Below are 20,099 nucleotides of genomic sequence, written 5' to 3'. Positions count from 1 at the left end.
TCATCCTGTTTCTAATATACTGCATATTCCCCTACTTTTTTTACACCATTCTTTAACTTATTTGTTCAGTTTTTTGTCCTCATCCTTAGCGGTTTATCTTGCTATTTAAATAAATAGATTTATGTACATTTAAAATTCTGATTCAAATTCAACATTTGTTATGGCAATGTTTCCATCAGTACATCATGCAAATTTAGCTTTGCCCAGGAGATGTTATCTTATGCACAAATAGACTAATAACACACAGCAAACATACCATATGCATAAAGGAGTAAATGTGTGAATATTTCATGAGTGGGTTTGAGTTACTCTCCCAAAAGCTTCTGTAGTAGATTTGATTCAGTGAGATGTCTGTCTTTAGTGGAATCAGCCCTCAACAAATGTGCGTTTCAGTTTTAAATTGGTTTCATTTTCAGTATCATTATAAGAAAAAACTAAACACACACACACATACACACATACACCCACACATACACACATACACGTATACACACTCTCTGGAAAAACAAATGTTCTGATGTTGCAGAGGTCAAAGAGCTATGATCGATCCACCTTATCCTCTGTCACGACCTATCTGCTGACATCCAGTGGTCAGGTCCAGACACTACAGATCAGTTCACCCAATCTGGAAGCCTGTGTGATGAGTCATTTTCAAATACTGTTAACTGCAGAGTATCATAACAACATTACACTCTCAGTATCACTTCACTATGACTTGTGTATCTTTAAATACCATCTTTAAACATTTACTCAGTCTTTCTCCGAGACACAGCCTGCACAGTGTTCAGCCTTTTCCCCCTGAGGCCCTTTTGAGTCTTTAAACACTCCTGCTCCCCCTCCTGCTCTTCTCTTACAATGGAAACCACTCACATGTCTGCACTAACCAAAACATCTCTTATGGAGCCAGACGGTTTCTTTCATCACAGCCCTGAAGATATGTGGAGAACACTCCTCACTGTGTGTGTTTGTGTGTGTGTGTGTGTGTGTGTGTGTGTGTGTGTGTGTGTGTGTGTGTGTGTGTGTGTGTGTGTGTGTGTGTGTGTGTGTGTATGCGTGTGTGTGCCTGTGCATGCTGTGACAAGAGTGTAGAAGGATGTGGGTTAATCTTCACAAGGCGAACGGCCGATGTTTGATAGCTAATCCCTTGTCAGGCCCAATTAGTCGTTGCACATTGCTAATTGAGCAAATCCAACAGGCACAAGCTGTGTGACCAAAGAACATGCTAAGACTCAAGTTTTAACCTGAACAATGACCTAAAATACATCTGTATTTACATTATGATACAAGCTGCAGAGACCTGATTTGGCAGAGTTAAATTATACCTCTGGATCTCCTCTGTGACGAGAGCTGATTGGACGCCCAGGCTGCTGAGCTTTGATTGCATGACGTTCTGCTGATGAAGGTCAAGTGTCTTTGTTCCAGACAAATCCCCTAAATTCACATATCCAGGGTCAGATGTGCTCCGACCTCACCATCCGGCTCTTGCCATCTCCAATCGGATTGGATCACGCTTTCGTCCCTGACCAGGTTAGCCCCGCCCTCAAGCTTTACCCACTGAGCTGACGTTTATCCAAGGACATGCACCATAAGCTGCTGTCTACCTTTTAATGTGTGCGTGGAGGGGGGTCTTTGTTTGCACGGCAGTGTGTGTGTGTGGCCTGTGTCATCCTGTTGTTGTTGTTCTTGCTTTGTTTATTCCTAAAAGCTGCATCGTGGCTTTTTGAGTGACTTTTCCGGGGGGGTTTTGTGTCTGAGAATCAGAGATGCTGCTTCCATCACCAGTCAGGAGGATATGGACGAGCGGCAGAGGATTTGACAGCAACAGGTCAGTGGACTGAACAAATCCACAGACGGTCTGCGGTCATACTGACACTGACTCAGTTGGGTTTGTAACAGAAAGCGAATACGTCTGTTTACATTTCATTGGTTGCAGAGTTATTGTTTTAGTGGGATGTGACCCCAGGTCCTGTTAAGACCCCCCACCCCTTCTCCTCCTCTAAATTCAAACACATGCGCCAACACACGCAACTGAACCCAGAGACACACAAAGAGTTCGAGAGACACTCAGAGTTACTCAGCTGATTTGAGATATATGGTATCTGAAGCTGAATTTTGTTTTCAAAACATAACATCAGGTTTCAGAGTTTGTTTTAGAAAGGTTCGTGATTACAACATCATTTGTGTGCCTATGGAAAATGGGTGGGGCTATTGTCTGCAGAACTCGACAGGGAACAGAAAAAGAGAGCAACTGTTAAAGAGAAGCATGAGAAGAAGAACGACAGTACACAACCATTATACAGGTTTGTTCTGTAGACCGTGATAGACAAGGCAGAAATCCAGGTACAGGGATTAAAGGGAATTACAGGAGACAGAGTATATTTGTGTGTGTGTGTGTGTGTGTGTGTGTGTGTGTGTGTGTCAGTTTTAGATCAGGAGAGGGTATTTATGTGTAGCTATCAAGACACAGAGTGAAGCTCAATCTATAAATCTCATGAAGAAGATGAAACCTGTTATTAAGGGGGCATATTATGCGTCTTTTCCACAATCTGACAAAGTTTCTGAAGGTCTTAAAACATCTGTGCTACACTTTGCTCTTCTCCCAGACAGAACTAGCCCCTGAGGCCTCGCTGAGCCCAGGAATGGACCTCCCTGAACTCAAACTGACTCCATTTCAGGCCAAGGCTCCAGTCTGGTTGCTGCTGGTCCTTCTATGTCTGCACACAGCCAAAGGTTAGAGCCAATTCACATCTGATCCTATTAAGCGTGTGGTTCTCGGCCAGAAGGAACGGGGTTGTTACCGTACTGCGTATATGTGTCTGTGTTTACGTTTGCACAGGGATGTCAGGGTGGGGCGGTTGTTTGGATGGACATGATGTATTTGTGACGGTCAGAGAAAACAGCCCCCCAGGAGAAGTTGTCGCTGAGCTCTCGTCTGACACCACAGTGGAAGGGGTACAGTGGATCCTGGATGGAAAAGACAAAGATTGGTTCTTCCTGGATGAACGATACATCCGGTTGAACACGTCGGTCGACAAGGCTCTTGACCGGGAGGTAACAATTCTGGATAAACTCTCACAACACACTGATCGGAGTGTTTCAGACTTCTTATAATGAAGACTCGATGAAACTGATGCAAGAATTATAAAGCAGTGAGGAAGTCGTATCTAGGTTTAGAACAAACTATCGGACATTGAACTTCACATCCTTGTTCTTGGACTAAACACAATCCGTCACAGCCATCCTCCTCGTAGCCAGCTGTCTTACATCAGCTTTTAAAGGGTCAACCAGATCAAGAGACTCTCTCTCTCCCTGTCTGTCTGCTTCTGTTACTCGATCCCTGAAATGAAAATATTGCTTGACTGAAGAGTTTCAACGTTACACCTTCTCAACACAATGTGCTTCAGAGCGTCAGTTCAGTGTGTGACTGTCTACCTCTAAAAAATGCTTCCTTCTTCCTAATATACTCTTAATAAAACATTGGGAGGGGATTTTTACAGTGTACCTGAAGCACAGTTGAACATTATAAATTTGGATATTTGCTTTGTCAATACCTTGACTCAAGCCTGTTCTTAGTGTTTTGGTAATTCAAATATTTATGGCTCAAGTATTTGTACATAGAATTTGTGTTTAAATGTTTTATCATCTTGAACGAAAGACTTCTTTTCATACCCGGTCTGTTCTCTCTGTTCTCATCTCTCAGGCCCAGAGTCCCGTCCTGATGGCTGAGTTACAATGTTATGAGGACGATCTACTTCAGGTGCTCTTAGTCCCATCATCTCGTTCACGATTTCATGTGTCGTCCTCCATTTACACATGTCTGCATCTTTTTTATCTGCTGTTGTTGTAGAGTGTGTACAGGGTCATGGTGGAGGTTCTTAATGAGAATGATAACTCGCCTGTGTTTGCAGAAAACTCCACCCACTCTCTTATTATAAGTGAGGTATGACACTCAAATTAGTGCACAAAACAGACTGAATGAAACTGCCTCTACGAATGTGTGAAGTGTTTCCTGTCTGCCTTTCTGTTTGGGTGATTTCCAGCTGACTCCAGTGGACACTGTGATCTTTACCGTCCTGGCCACTGACGCAGATAACGACAAGATCATTTACTCTATTGACAAGACCTCCGTGAGTTTTAGTCTTTCTCTCTTACCAAGAATGGAATCAAGAACAGTTGCATGCCTCCACCACGAGAGAGAAACTCGATCACTGAATTTCTGTTTCTGTGTGTTTTCTGCAGCCTGATGCAGATTATTTCAAGCTTGATTTCCCAAACAGTGGAGAAGTGATCCTGTCCAAGCCTCTAGACTATGAGACTCAACCCATGCTGACTGTTACCATCCACGCCTCGGTATGCTCTGCACATCCCCGCTACACTGACATCACCCACCTCAATGTCCAGAGTCATGATGCTCCTGACAATAACTAACACAAAAAGACGAACCCCCCATCAGTCCATTTCTCCAAAGACAACTTGCCTTGTCATTACCTCAGGAAATGAGCACCGCTGAGCACTTCAACACCAGCGCCAACATCACCATCCACGTCCTGGATGGAGACGACCAGTACCCACAGTTCCTGCCCTGCACGCTGCTGTTCCAAGATGAGACCAGTCACATCTGCACCAGTCCTGTGTACACAGTCAATATCACGGAGGGGGAGGAGGTCAGCGGCTGAAGCTCATACACATCACCAGTGTTATATACTGGAGGATGTGCTAATGTTATCCTGGATTGTGTTAACTATATTATTAACTTCATGTAAAGCTTTTTAAGGACAGAGGTGGAAAATTCGATAACGCATGTGTCACTTCCTTGACACTGGAACCATAGGTGTGATTGTATTATATCTGACCTTACAGAATATACTGCCACATTTTTGATGCGCTCCTGTGTTTATTATTCATGTTGAGTCTAGTGTTGTCATTGCACAAGTTCTAACTCTGAGATCATCTGGAAATTGACATAGCTCAGTTGATAACGTCCAGATGACTCAGGCCACTCAACATTCATGGTTTGTATTGTGAGCTGTTGTGAGGATTTGATGAGTAAAGCACCGGATGTGTGTTATGCTGCAGGACATTGTGCTGGACTTCTCTCCTGGTCCTATATATGCAGTGGATGGAGACAGAGGCCTCAGCACTCCACTCAGTTATGCCATACTCTCAGGTACCACACACACACACCCACACACACACACACGCACACACAGACAGATGTACAGTATAGATACAAATTATGCTGTACGCTTTCATGTGTGCATCTATAACTGTGCTTGTGTCCATGCTAAGGCAACGATGATGGCCGTGTCCTGATCGATCGAGTGACAGGGGAGATGAAACTGACTCAGGGTGTGACGGACAGACTCACAACTCCAATGCTGCATCTTCAGGTCCTGGTAAGACTAAGCTGCTCTGTGTTGATGACGGGTTTAACATTTCTTTCTTACTCCCCAGACCATCCTCCGTGCTCTCTCTCTGTGTGTCTCTCACCCAGGCATACCAGGATGATGACCCCAGGAAGTACTCTGTCGCCACAGCGTTGATCCGAATCCTGGCAGTGAACCACTTCCACCCGGTGTTTGACGAGGCTGAATATCACGGCTTTGTAACTGCGGTAAAGAGCGCTGCCTCTCTGGTGAACACGTACGGTGGAAAAGTGCTGATGTTACACGTAGAAGACCAGGACTTTGAGCAGGTGTGAACGGTTACATGATCGCTGGCTCTCTGTATTTGTTTGGTTTTCTGTTACCCACCGTCGCTCCCTTCTCTCCACAAACTGACAGGGTTTCAATCCCAGGATCAGCTTCACCTTCAGCCCTACATCCAACCACACAGACCTCTACCAGCTCACACAGGAGGGCCTTGTGATCGCCAGGTCCAACCAGCTCAAACCAAAACAGAGACACACCCTAGAGGTGAGCCTCAAACATATTGTAATAATGATGGGTTTGATTGAAGGGCTGTATTAGTGAGTGCTCGTGGTTAAGACCAGTGACAAGAAATGATGTGAGCATTAGATGGAATCAGATGCCAAGGCCCAATTGATCCCTTAAATTAAATAAAGCAGCTCCAAATTACACACACTCACAAATATTAGATTTATTCCACGGATAATCTGTGAAAGTGTCAAAAAAGCAGCTTATCTCGCAATGTTAAAAAAAGATATCATCGCACCAAACGTTAACAGCTTCTTCTCTGACCCATACTGAAGTCCTGCCCAGTTTTATCTATTTTATCTATTCGTTTTTACATAATCTTGCGAAATAACAAACAAACCAACAAACAAATGGACAGGGGTGAAAACATAACGTCCTTGTAGGGGTTAATAGTAATAAAGAACTGAAATTGTAAATAAAATGATCCGCACTAATGTAAAATATATACAATTTAAGTTAGTTGCAGCAAGTGAACAATAATATGTATAGGCTACACTACTGCACATTATAGTGAAGCAAGTTCATTGTACTACACAACATCTATGTCTTTCATCGGAATCTTAGAAAAGACACAATGAAGATGATGTGATAAACAGTCCAACTTATTTCCAGGTGAAAGCCACAGACCAAGAGTCAGGTGATGCCACCTTTACTACTGTCGTGATCGAGGTGATAACTGAAGGACAATCAGGTGAGGACACACACTCCGACATGCACACTCATTGCAGATGAGCCTGCTGACACTAACTCTGTCCGTCCTTCTGTGTGCACTGCAGTTCCTCACAGTCCACTGGGAGAAGAGCGCCTGACGGGCTGCACTGTGGGCAAAGCCTTCTTCCTGAGCGTGGTGTTCATGACTACGGGTGGATGTGTCCTGTCTCTGGTGACGTGGTTGAAGAGGAAACGAAGGGGAAACAGGGACCCACTGGAGAGAGGCTGTGTGGCCCAGGGAAAACACCCCAATGTGGTGAGGACACTATGTGACTCGAATCTACATCCAGAGTCAGCCTGTTTGTTTGTGAATACGGTCTCAGATTTCTCCTACTGTTGATATTTTCACAGAGTTTGCGGTGTTTCAATCTGGTGAGTTATTCATTTTCTCTTGTTGTAGCTTCGATTCTCTCTTGTCCTGATTTCCTGTCTTATTCCTACAAAGACTATACGTATATAATAAGCATTCTATTATTAGTAAGTGTAAGATGTCTTTACTATTCATTTGATTTGAGCATGTAAGGTAGCTTAGTGTGGAAGGTAACACACTAACACGGTATTTGATGGATTAATTCATTTCTTTCCCCTTAATGGTTATTGAGAAGCCTGGTCTCTTTTCTGTAACAGTTATTACCTCTGGTAAGTAGGTTAGCTTTTCATTGTGCGTTAGCAGGGCTACGCAAAAACTATAAAACTGATTTCCACCAATGTTGCTAGAGGGATGAAGCATAGTCCTGCAAAGAATTCATTACAATTTGGTGCAGATAATGAATTAAGGATCAGATCCAGTATTTAAATTTGTGTTCATATCTCAGTGAACAATGAGCAGACCTTGATTTTCCACTGTTTAAGACTATGTTTTATCACAAATAAATCTGTACTTAGACCACCTCCTTTTTTCTTTATATTTTTTCAATTTCAATAATTAAAATAACAATAACTTATTTTCACTTATATATAATTCTTCGGCCTTGGCAGAAGTATATGCGCTCTACTGAGTGCTTTTCTAAATCTTACCTTGTCATGTAAATTACATAATGTGAGGGGTGTCAATCAGATTAGCATTTCTTGTTTTTTGGTAATGTTACTTGCATTGAGTCTCACAACATTTCCTTCAAATATTGCCTCAATGACTGTGGTTTATCCTCAGGTGAGTCACCGCACTGCCATGCCACACACGGAGGAAGTTCCCAACAACAGGGAAGAGTATGGACTCTGTAATCCTTCCTTCAGCTTCACTGACAAACCTGCAATCTACACCGTCCAAGATCTCCCCACCTGCCAAGGACCTGCTGCACCTGGAGCACCTGCTGCACTCGACAGCAGCTTGGTCCTCCCTGAGAACGTGTGCAGCCCTGTGATCTCCATTAAAAATGCTTCTTTACCAATCAAAAGCTCCCGTAGCCCACCCACCTCTCACCCAGCCACTGTGGATTTGAGGCCTACACACAAGGCTCAAGACGCTGTGCCATCCAGAGAAAATCCTAACTCCCCGCCTGCTACACCCCGGGAGCCTCCTGCAGAACTACCCAACACCAGTCCGAGCCCCAACACACCTTATTCCCGTCCCGACTCACAAGCGACCACCTATGATGACATCATTGACCTTGTCACAAGCCCCTCCTCTCAATCAAGCGCTCCATGCAGTCAAACCCGCATTGCTTATGCAGAAATAGACAAACCATTCCGCAAATCTCGCGTGAAGACGCCCCCGTATTCACCTTTACTGTCCTCATCCCACCCCAAGCAGATGAGCACGCCCCCACCCACCCCAGAGCAGGAACCTTTCAAAGCCAAGCTGGTCCACATGGATACTTCACCACTTGATACGCCTCCGGTGACGCCACAGCGAAAATCGATGACTCTATGCATGGAGGAAGACCAACCGTCCACCTCGCTGGATCAGGTAGACCCACCACAGCAGCCATGTGCAGATACCAGCAGTCCATCTGAGAACAGAAGGCCATCTGAGGACAGAAGGCCCTCAGAGAACTCAGCAAACACCCAGGTCGACCGCAGGGCGGGGGAGGAGGATGACGACGGCTTTCTGGGAGATGAAGATGGAGACAGGCAAAGTGACGATGCGTTAGAGTCAGATGAAGAAGAGCTGCTGCGAGTGATGGCTCGATGTAATCCTATTTTTATCACCTTTAGTAAGTGATGTTACTACGATCAGTAGGATGTGGCAGGGACTGAGTGTGACGGGGCAGAACGACAGAACATGGAGGATGTAAGAAGCAGATGAGGAGAACACATCATCCACAACAAACATGACGGTCTGATTCTGCTGAGTCATGGAAGAGGGCAGCTTTCTGTAAAGACAGCACAGCGGCCACATGCATATGTTTACACACTGTCCTGATTGAAGACACATAACGCACATTAATGTAGATGAATTAAAAAGTCCCTAACATTCACATCACATAATTAGGCAAGCTGACATGTATGATGCACAAGACACAGGTCAAATAACAAACTTATTTGACATACAGAGCTTTTCCAACAAAACAGCATATTCGTCTATAATATAGTCATCATAAATATATTCTCTTTGTTTAGGAATAATACGACTGTATTCTTGGTCCGGGGGTAAATCCACATGAAATCACTAAGAAAGGCTCGTCTCTGCAGTTAGAATATCTAACATGTACATTATATATACAGTGTGGACTGACCACACATTCCCATTGATGTCACAGTGGGTGTTCTCCTTCAGCCGTGTTTTTTTTTTATCCGACTATACCTTGAATAAAAAAAAAAAAAAAAAATGTTACTTACTTATAGCAATTTGTAGTTTTGCTTTATTTTGAAGAAATTGTACTTTCTTGATTGTTGTCGTCCTGGGTCTGTAGCCTCGGGGTTGAATGCACTTATTGTAAGTCGCTTTGGATAAAAGCGTCAGATAAATGTAATGTAATATAATGTAATGTAATGTAATGTAATGTAATGTAGAAACGACACCTGCTTTGACATCACAGAGTCTGTGAGCCACCGGCAGCTCTTTTGCTCCTGTGGTTGTAGGGTTACCATGTAAGTAGCTGCACATCTGTATGTTCAGAACTTTTACATTGTGTACTTCGTCGTTAATTACTTAATTATGCCTACTCTACAAGCTGCCTCCATTTTTTTCGTTGAACGTGAGTAAAGTTGTTGTTTGACTGAAACAATGGACCACGAGAAGTTATTCAAGGTTTTAAGCTTTGAGATGGTTCCATTTAGGAATACCAATTGAAATAGTTTTCATTAAGTTTAAGGTTGCTCTGCAATAATAATTGGAGGATCCCCAAGAAAAGTCAGACTGGTAGAAAAAGTAATATTTTTTTATATTTTTTATGTCTAGATTGTTTGAATAGTGTTTGAGATTCCTTCTGAATTCCTTCAGAACAGTGGGAATTCTTGATAATCGACCTTATGTTAACCCTTTGTTTGCATGTTATCATTCTGACATAATATCAGTACTTATCACTCTTACACGAACATTTCTTTTTTGCCAAAAGTGAAAACATGACCCAATGGAGGATGTTGAGAGGAGAAGTTGAGGGAATCCCCAAAGTAAATATTTACGAGATTATTAAACACCTGCACGCAAGCAGAGTGTGACTGTGAAAATGAAAATGTGCAATCTATCATTTCAGCTCTGATGATGCAACGTTAGCTTCCCCCGTCCTGGAGATTATCCGACTCGTTCTAACACCTCTACACACGTACAAGCAACATAAGCACAAAGTGAGACTTTTCGGTGCAACTTTGACGTAAACATTCTTGATGAATTAGTATTAGTTTATTACAACAAAGAAAACATAAGGACGACAGCTTGAGTAAAGTTTCTAAACGGCCAATTAAAAAAGGACGAGCTGCCTTAGTGCTCATCACACTTTATTAAGGTGTGAATATAAAGATAACACGTCATACAGACATGAGATATAGGAGGGTAAAAAAAGCCCTAGGCTTCAGTTGCTAAAACTGACATGTCTTGAAAATGGACAACAAGCATTAGATTTGTATTCAGTTGTGATACTTTGCAGTGTTTGCAGATTAGCTGATATTAGATTATTTATGGGGACATTAGGAAACAAAGTGACTTCCTGAAAGCAATGGTGAGAAGAAACAGGTCTGAAACAACAACCCAAGGTTCAGCGGGTCAACAGCCTGAAGGAAACCAGGAAACGGCCCATTTCCTGAAGAAGCAGAAAGCTGGGGAACATGTCAGAAAGCTGGAAGGGATTCGAATGCAACACAGACAAATTCTAACTTAACAACTTAAAACTGAGGATTTCAGATCTTTTTAATCAAAATTAAAAAAAACTTTTAGTTAATCAAAAAATCCTTGGTTGACATATCTTGCTCTCCATAGAAAACAGCGTGGCTGCAGAGTATGAGAACACATCATTTGTGAAACCAATTACCATGTACGGATAAACTCAACTAGCACACCGAGTCAAAAGAACACAACAGACAACAAGTTCCAATTGTTTTTTTTTAATTGAGACATTTTTCCCAATCACAAAAAGTGGACCTGCTCGTCAGAGTGCTCGGTTCGCAGACCAACAACTTATTTACAGTCAAGTCACTCGTGAAATGCTTGTTGCTGCAGTGAGCCTGTAAAAAAACATTGTCATATACGTTACAGTATATCATAAAAAGTATCAACAGTGGTTATAAATGGCGGTGAAGGGTAAGTGAGAATATAAGAATAACAAATGTATTTGGAGAAAGGGGAAGGAAAATAAAAAGGTATTAAGATTTTTTTTTTCTTGCTTGGCACGCATATGATATCAGTTAGTTCAGTAAGTTCAGCTGAATCAAACAAAACCTGAAACACACGAGGGAAGTCAGTCATCACGATAATGTATACGCACACAGATTCACACCCACATGCACACACAGGCTCACACACACACTCACACACACAAACTGTTGAGTTGATGAGAAAGGAGGCAGCTTCAACGTCAAAGTATCCATCAGTCCCTAAACACATCTTGATTCCTTCAACAGCACAAGCAGCCCTGAAGCAGGGGCCACTGCTCGTGTTGACATGGCTGCCTTTGGGGGACCACAAGTACAGCAAACACAGCATGGTCCCACTGATGATACTGTATTGCACTTGTCCAAATTGTCTTCATTGAATTTTATATTTACTCTTTGTTCCAAACACACTATACTACGCAATAAATGATCAATAAAGACATGAAAACAAAAGTTCAAATTAATCAGTAACTAGTCTGTTTTAGTCTGGGCTCGATTACGTGATTCGACAGATGGCTAGAAATTAGCTTTACTCTTCACAGTCCGGTGCATTGCAGGAAAATGCTTTGACCAACTATTGTGTATATTGCAAGCCTAAACTTGTTGTTCTGTCCAAAAAATGGCTATTTCATTAAAAAAAACATAAATTCAACCGAAATAAAGTGTCATCTAACACTGTTTGTTCTTTCGACTAACCTAGACAAGACATGGAAAGTGGGTGGAAGCAGAGCAAAGGCCGGTGATATATCCCAAGTTACACACAGCTAAGCATAAGGACACCCTAGCCAGGCATGTACACATTACTTAAAATGTTAGTGTGTACAATGGGACACATTCCCTGACAAAAAAATAAATTATTGTCCGTGGCGTTGGATTAGGCAAACTCATCTTGTTCGAAACTACTCCATCTACTGTCGGAGGAGTAAGGTGGAAAACACAAGATGAACACAAAGTCTGTGGAGGTGGAGACGTTAGAACTCATCGTGTCGAGTCAGAGCTTCTCCAAAGTCGGTGGCCTGGCTGCCCACGAACAGGTCGTACTTATCCACGATTTCTGCCTTAGTCAGGAGGCCGTCCTATCAGAGAGAGAGAGTAACAAACATGATAATCCTTGTTAGGCATTAGTTTAGTTTAAGTATTTTATCGATCTGATTTGCAATTGTGTCACTGAACAATTAAGGTTGTTTTACATCTTAATCTGACAAATTGAATCTAAAGAACTACAATAACAGAAAGGCTGATGCTTTGTTAGAGCTGTGATTAAGTCAGATCCTCATTAACTGTGTTAAATTGGTTAGCAAAATGTAAAAAAAAGCCCTAAAATAAAATGAGCCTGTTATTTCTTGGTTAACAACGTCTAACAATGAATTCCCCTGCACACTCAAAGCCTTCCAGTGGCTGAGGCAGGAAGACAAGAGGTGCAGCTGAATGGCTTTTAATGGAAAAACTGCAGGTATAACCCAGACATTTTGAGTGAGGTGATGTAAACTTGTGTAACTTTCTGCGCTACTTTAATTCATTGGGCATAATATCACCAAAGCAGTAACCACTAAATTGTATATTGTTCTGCGTAAGACCACCAATACATTCATGTGTTGTCAGACCTGCGATTCCCCATCTTTTCAATATCCACAGAATAAGACAGGAAGTACATTTATGAGAAACATGCATTTATGGTATCTGAAATCATTTGAAGTTTTCCCTTTCACATACTTTGTCTGCATCCGACTCGTAGACGAGATGTTTGGCCTCGGCCTCAGCATGATCGTAGTCATTGGGCAGGATCCAGTCTCTGGTCTCCTCCTTGTCCATCTTCCCGTCTTTGTTTTTGTCTCTAAATTCAGAAAACTGCTCCCTCTCTGTCTTCACCCACTCTGGTTCTGAAGAGTCTCCCTCCTGGTTGTACATGTCACCTAGAGGACAACAAATAAAAAGAGACGAGCACGCGAGTGAGAAATTGCAGATTTTTGTAAAAGTGCTTAATATTTGCAGGAGCCTAACAACATAAAATCCATCACTACATAAAAAAAGATGTTTCACAAACTGATGATACTGAATAGACACTGAGCTTTAGGAACTCACCGATGTACTCATCAAGATCAATTAAACCATCTCCATTCTTATCGATGTCTTCCATTGTTTCCTACAGAAAAGAAAGAGAACAACCGGCAGTGAGAGAGGACGTAAAGATACAGTGTTAAAGTCATTATCTAACACCAAGGTGCGAGTGTGACTCACCAGCACTACAATGTCTTTCATGTGGTCATACTCCTCCGGGTGAAGGAAGGCTGTGAACTCCTCCTTGTTGGCTTTCAAGTCGTTGTCTTGGTCGGCCATTTTAAATCTTCTCTCATCGCGAGCCATCATCTGCCTGTAGCTGAAACCATCATCGGGGTCGGGGTCATCTGCAAGTCAAAGGTCACAGCTTCATATAACATGTGGACGTTTGGAAACATATGCTGGGATACATTAAAGTATACAAAATGAAGAGACATCTGCAACTGTACCCAGAATGTATCCGTAGGTGGCGTTCTTGTACTCTTCCCAGGACACCACTTCATCCCCGTTGAGGTCGTGACTCTTCCACTGTCGGTCCACATCATCATAGATCCACCTCTTCTGGGCGTGTTTGATCCATCTCTTCATCTCCTCGGCTGTCACAAAGCCATCCTTATCCTCGTCTATACGTTCAACCAACATGCTGCAGAGACATTGGGAAAATGTTTTTGTAGTACCCTTTCAACATCTAGTGATGTCATCTCAGATGAACTTTTCTGCTCCCTGAGGGCAAACTAGGTCATTACCACAGTTATATAAAAAGTATGATGCGTGTATTCCTGCCGTGCCCAGTGAGTCAACAGATTCACACTCTGTCTGATATGTGTAATTACCCGAGCCTCTCCTTGCTCTCCTCAGGTGTGAGCTGGTCGAAAGTCTTGGCCTCCTCCTGCCCGAGAAACGCTTCATGGTCATAGTCAAAGCTCTCGGCGTCATCATGCTCTCGGTTACTGAGGGGATCATCGTGATGAATACGTTCCTTCTTCTCTGTTGGTTTGCTGGTGGCGTAAACCACGCAGAGAGCAAAGCACATAACAAGTGGCCGGAGCTCCATCATGTGCATGTGCTAACACCGTCTAGACAAGAAGTAAAAAAGACAAGAAAACGCTATTAACCTGGGGCTACTCAACTTTCCACATGGTAGTTTAGAAGCGTCTGACTCACAGTGCAAGGAAATACTTAATGACGCAATGAGAGGTGAACTGCTAAGCTGATCTGTTCCAGGCCCTCACTTGATCCACTTCGGTCAATTTGTAGCAGCTGACTTTAAACATGTTCAACAGCCATGAGCTCAGCAATTCTCCAAACATTAACAGAAACTCAACTCATCAAACTAGACAACAAACTACACTTAGTTGTTAGTTTGTAAGTCACAACTAGTTGAAACAGTCTGATGCAACAACCCTGCAACAAATCCTCCTTTCATAAAGGTTACAATGACCAGGTTATGTTTGGGCTGTTTCAGAAACATTGATTGACTTTTTAAAGACTGGGACTGTTGCACAATTGTATTTTACTGAGATACGTTTGTAAAATCTAATCTGACCTCTGGTAAAAAAAAAAAAATGGGGAGAACACAAGTCTCAGTATAAAGAAATACAATTTTAAGCACTACAAACAACAGCCTCCCCCCCAATTAAATTAGCTTTCCATGAAAACCGAACATCAAACCTTCCCTAACATGTGTTATTTTTAAAAACATGTATTTATTTGTCTTTAAACTGTATGATAAGCACTTTGAGCTGCATTCCTTTAAAAAAGGGTTATACAAATAAGGTTTATTATTATTTTCATGACTTATTACAGACCTGTTGTCAGACATCACTAGTTTGATATAGGTGAAGCATAATAAACATGACAGAAGGAGTTGAAGAATAGGAAAACCCTCAACAATTAGGATTTGATGATGTGGCCAAAATTTGATCAAGACAAGTAATCAGTCGATATTGGTAATCATCACAAAAAAAGGCACATTATTATTATTATTATCAGAATCTTTGTTATTATCATCATTTGGTTATCATTGTTATTATAAAGTTAAAGTAGAGATTTTGGCTCGTGGGTTGAGGTTGCTGTTAAACACTGCTCTTTACTTTTATATCTCCTCACTGTGCTTACACTATACATTGATATACATTGAACATTTAATGAAAATTACATTGTAATTATCAGTGATGTTGTTTTATGGCCCAGCCCTGCACCTAACTCTTCCTATGTAGTCACAGCTGAAACACTGACACGTACACAACCTGGATTCCCTCACAGGGGGACAACACTCACCAATAACATGGCATCAAAAACAGACCTTACAGATTAACACACATTAACGCTGCTGTCATTACAACAGCAGGAAACATTTAGTTACGTATCGAACGGAGAAAAGAGTTTTGTTACCGTCACGTCCACCGTTTTATCTACAGCTTCACTGAGACACGTTCACTGTGTGCGAACCTCGGCCCGTTAACTGCGCCCAGTGACTTTAAATAACGAGACGAATCACAGCGGGAGCGAAAGTTATCTGCAACTCGCACCGTTAGAATCCACAGCCAAGGTTAGACACGAACACAGCAGCTAACCTAGCATACCGCTGCCGTTCCACTCGTCGGGAGAGGATGGACAGACAACTACAGACCAGCTCGTGGCGTGTCTGTTCGAACACAGGCGGCCGAAGAAACACTTAAAGTCTGTTATTGTATTTAACACCGACATTAAGGAGGATAACTCACCGGTGTCTTCAGGGAAGTTCGTCGTTGCCGTCTTAGTCCCGCCCCTCGGAAACACACCCAAGCACTTCCTGCGCCAAAAGGCCAACCGACCAATCAGGCTGCGGCTAGGCGAGTGCGATGTCGCTCGCTGATTGGTCCACTCCAAGGGACCATCGGTGATTGGATTGGCCGAAAACCGCCACGTCCTCAAAGTCAACAAAACCCCGTTCATTCATAAAACCGACACCGACTCAGGAGAAAGATCAAACCAGCAGTTTTACAAACTCACTATCACAATGAAAGAGGATCAACACCATGACCTTCAGTTTCCATGTTGTTTGATTTATTCACAGTTCTTATCATACAGGGGATCTGAGCCCTCAGTGACATTCGAGTTTTAAACAAACGTTCGATCCACAACAGTGCAGCAACAATTCTAGGGAATAAAAGCACATGACAAATCAAAATAGCATAAATATAATATACATGTTTCAAAAAAAGATGTCATGTTTATTCAATCGACAAATAAAACAGCTGTATTTCCTTCCTTGATGGGTTTCTGTTGCTATAATAGTGCCAATGGAGTCAGTTTTTCACAAAAAGGTCAAATTTGGGCCGTGTATTTTGTAGTAAAGTACCAAACTTGTTTCTATAATGAGCACTACTCTTCTCTAACCCTACAGTTCTTGCAGATTTCTGTAGAGGGCTGCAACTAGAATTTTCATTATTTAATATTCTGCAGCCAACAATCAAAACCGTACAAAAATACTCAGTATTTCCAACTGATCAGATCTCCCTTTTGATCCAAAGAAAAAGTCCCAAATCCCATAGTTTTCTATCAATTTCCTGTCAATGAATTAATCCTACACACTATGACTGCACTTCCTACCACTAAACTGAGGTTCCTCCCCAAGTTTCTATAACTGCCCCCAAGACTCGTACCATGCAGATCCGAAAGAGATGCTTTTACATGTTGAATTGTTAAAGCCTGTTTTTACCTTCAGGTAACATTTTGCCATATACTTAAGTTGCATGGTAAATTATCCTGATTCTGAGGCTCAGTGAAGAAAAGGCATATTGTAAAAGACCTCCACTTCTACTGTCAAGTCTCCTTGTTCCTGATTTCCTGTACACCTAACTGTATTGAAGAGCCTCCTCACAGCTTCACAAATGCTGGTGTTTGTACAGGTGCATAGCAAAGTCATAATGTAGTGAAGCCTCTACCGCTCAACCCACAGCCGAGTCTAAATTTATGCTCTCCATCTCTTCTCTTGATTTCCCCTGTTGTTCCACATTTTCTCCTTGATTGGACTGAGAGGTTGGGCCTTGCTGTTCGTCGCCATCACCACTTCCTGCTGGGAGAAAACAAACCAGCCATATTTAGATTCTTAACAAAAGTAGCAATACATTAAAGTTTGTGCCACAAACAACAAGCAATAATAATTTTATTAAAAGACAGGGATTACATCAGGTTTCCATCATGTTGAGTTTAGCCGTTCAGCCTGACCTGTGCTGGTTTCACCCTCTTTCTTTTCAGTGAGGAAGATTCGTTGCATCATCAGCTTCTTCACAGTATGGCACATGTATTTGAGCTCTGGAGCACTGTCTCCTTGTCCTGTACACGTATGCCAGAATGAAGAAAAGAATAAGAAAAGAAAAACAAAAGTAAACCCTGACCTCAACACTGCAATAAACACTGAAAATGTATATCTTACCTTTCTGTGGTCCCTCCTCGAACAGCACACACGTTCCCAAGGCGTCTTTCAAGAGGGAGGGATACAGATACAAATTTCACTTGAGCTCTTTCATTGCTGGTAAATATAGTCCACTATTTGATTGCTTTTTGTTTAAACTTAATATTCAGAAATAAAGCATCTAAAATGTCTGTACCATCTACTGTATAACAAGATATCTGTGGTGCTTTTATTATTATCAGATTCCTGCAGGTGCAGTTCGCCCACATTTGTCATTACCGAGAAAACCTTGGACATTGAGTGAAGTGCTTAGGATGTGTCCTACAAAAGATGAAAACAAAGACTCGGGCAGGATCAGAGAGATGCATTGATTGAGTGGGAGCGGAAAGACCATTGAATGTGTAAGATAGAAATAGGAATAGAAATAAATTATATGAAGGTAAGAAATAGATATTTATAATACAACAATCAATGGAAAGAGTAACTGCATATCAAGTTAGCAAATTACTAACTAGTTAGTAAAGTGATGCGTTTTCAGCACAGCAACCTGCTTCAAGAAGATGGGAAGGTATTTTTTAAGGTTCATTGTTACCTTCATATTCTCCTGCAAACACATACTGTCCAACCTGCATCATGGGCCTGTCACTGTCAATGTCCTTGAACACAATATGTACAAAATAAAACAAGGGATTCTGCAGAGACAGACTGACAGTGATGTTTATGTAAAGTTCATGCAAACACACAGACACAATATAAACACAACACCTGCAACTCACCAGTATCTTGCATGTGCCTCGACATTTGGACAGAAAGTCGTTACTGATTATACCGGAGAGCTCCACCACAACAAGTTGCTCCTTAACAAACACAAACACACACAAAGACACAAGTTTTTAATTATTATTAAACACAATCATTTTTCAATAGGTGAAAAGAGCACAGATAGAAACCAATACAAAAACATTACAACAGAACTATTTATACAATAATTAGATCTGAATGGGAATAAATCACCTGTGGGATTCACTCGCTAAAAACCAAAACAACATTTGCCGAGTAGTTTTTCCCCAAACCTCTCATCGAAGTGTTTAAGTCAACACAAGCAAAAACTCTGAAATCATTTTAGTTATCATTTCTAATCGGTTGCTAACGAGCTAGGACTTTTAATTCCATACCTCTTCTTCCCATTCATCGTCCATGTTCACAGTGATACAAATATTATAATACCAATCAGGTTAAGCATCGAGTCTTGCAAATATTGTCAAGAGGAAACTGCCGCTCTCTCGTCCTGTAGCATGTCTTCGGTTACTTCCGCGAATGTACGGTGTCCGAGAGGGTACGTTGGTCCAGTGTTTTGAGTCTCCTCTACCTTCAGTTACAGAGTCCGACCATTGAGGGGCACTGTTGCTCAGGTTTACAGTTACATGTTTAATAACTGAGCCGTTTCTATCTATCTATCAATCTGTCCTTCCGGCAGTCTGTCTGTCTGTCTGTCTGTCTGTCTTTCTCTATGTTTATCCATCTATATATCTATCCATTCATCTGTCTTTGATTCATTCTGTCTATCTATCTATCTGCCTGTCTGTCTGTCTGTCTGTCTGTCTATGCAAAAGCTATCTGTCTGCCTGTCTGTCTGTATATCTACCTACCTGTCTGTCTGTCTGTTTGTCTATATATATATATATATATATATATATCCAACTATCTGTCTCTCTGTCTATATATATATATATATACAGCTATCTGTCTGTCTGTCTATATATCTATCTATCCAGCTATCTGTTTGTCTGTATGTCTATCTATCTAACAATTTGTCTATCTCCATATCTATCCATCCATCTGTCTTTGATTCATTCTGTCTATGTATCTATCTGCCTGTCTGTCTGTCTATATATCTATGCACAAGCTATCTGTCTGCCTGTCTGTCTGTATATCTACCTACCTATCTGTCTGTCTGTCTGTCTGTCTATATATCTATCTATCCAGCTATCTGTTTGTCTGTCTGTTTGTCTGTATGTCTATCTATCTAGCAATTTGTCTATCTCCATATCTTTCCATCCGTCTGAGTACGACTGGATATAAATATTGTCTACCTGTAGGTGCGCTCATCTACATGCAACATTAATGTTATTAACGTTCTCCTGACCTGCAGGAGGCCATAACCCGAGTGATGAGATGAGATGAAATGAGACGATACACTTTATTGATCCCAGAGGAGAAATGAATCTGTTAAAGGCAGAGGCGACAAA

General features: G+C 41.8%; 3 protein-coding genes across 6 annotated transcripts; 1 reads left to right on the top strand and 2 right to left on the bottom strand.

Moving 5' to 3' along the window:
- The first annotated feature begins 1,575 nt into the window (after positions 1–1,575).
- Positions 1,576–8,808, top strand: LOC128444113 (cadherin-related family member 5). The gene is made up of 16 exons (XM_053426420.1): positions 1,576–1,825; positions 2,604–2,730; positions 2,837–3,051; positions 3,701–3,757; positions 3,848–3,940; positions 4,041–4,127; positions 4,240–4,350; positions 4,494–4,664; positions 5,077–5,167; positions 5,290–5,396; positions 5,495–5,695; positions 5,784–5,915; positions 6,549–6,627; positions 6,713–6,903; positions 6,999–7,019; positions 7,798–8,808. Exons 2-16 carry the CDS (start codon positions 2,640–2,642, stop codon positions 8,806–8,808), a joined length of 2,658 nt encoding a protein of 885 aa, XP_053282395.1. The 5' UTR covers positions 1,576–1,825; positions 2,604–2,639.
- A 2,302-nt stretch (positions 8,809–11,110) lies between these two features.
- calub (calumenin b) lies at positions 11,111–16,299 on the bottom strand. 2 transcript variants are annotated; one of them, XM_053427356.1, is made up of 7 exons: positions 16,178–16,299; positions 14,285–14,527; positions 13,901–14,094; positions 13,632–13,798; positions 13,476–13,536; positions 13,107–13,306; positions 11,111–12,469 (listed from the first exon to the last, which is right to left on the bottom strand). In XM_053427356.1, the coding sequence occupies exons 2-7, from the start codon at positions 14,512–14,514 to the stop codon at positions 12,365–12,367; spliced, it is 957 nt and encodes a 318-aa protein (XP_053283331.1). In that variant the 5' UTR covers positions 14,515–14,527; positions 16,178–16,299; the 3' UTR covers positions 11,111–12,364. The 2 variants fall into 2 exon arrangements, with proteins under 2 accessions (XP_053283331.1, XP_053283332.1); XM_053427357.1 differs by lacking the exon at positions 16,178–16,299 and adding an exon at positions 15,846–15,976.
- A 178-nt stretch (positions 16,300–16,477) lies between these two features.
- On the bottom strand, positions 16,478–19,174 carry gtf3c6 (general transcription factor IIIC, polypeptide 6, alpha). 3 transcript variants are annotated; one of them, XM_053427358.1, is made up of 6 exons: positions 19,026–19,174; positions 18,627–18,707; positions 18,443–18,506; positions 17,872–17,916; positions 17,664–17,771; positions 16,478–17,511 (listed from the first exon to the last, which is right to left on the bottom strand). In XM_053427358.1, exons 1-6 carry the CDS (start codon positions 19,047–19,049, stop codon positions 17,384–17,386), a joined length of 450 nt encoding a protein of 149 aa, XP_053283333.1. In that variant the 5' UTR covers positions 19,050–19,174; the 3' UTR covers positions 16,478–17,383. The 3 variants fall into 3 exon arrangements, with proteins under 3 accessions (XP_053283333.1, XP_053283334.1, XP_053283335.1); XM_053427359.1 differs by having other exon boundaries at positions 16,478–17,508; XM_053427360.1 differs by having other exon boundaries at positions 17,373–17,511; positions 17,623–17,771.
- Between the last annotated feature and the right edge of the window lie 925 nt (positions 19,175–20,099).

This window comes from Pleuronectes platessa, chromosome 7 (genome assembly GCF_947347685.1).
Source record: "Pleuronectes platessa chromosome 7, fPlePla1.1, whole genome shotgun sequence".
Lineage (NCBI taxonomy): Eukaryota > Metazoa > Chordata > Actinopteri > Pleuronectiformes > Pleuronectidae > Pleuronectes > Pleuronectes platessa.
The sequence above is the reverse complement of the archived record's forward strand: the minus strand, read 5'-3'. Positions and strand labels throughout refer to the sequence as shown.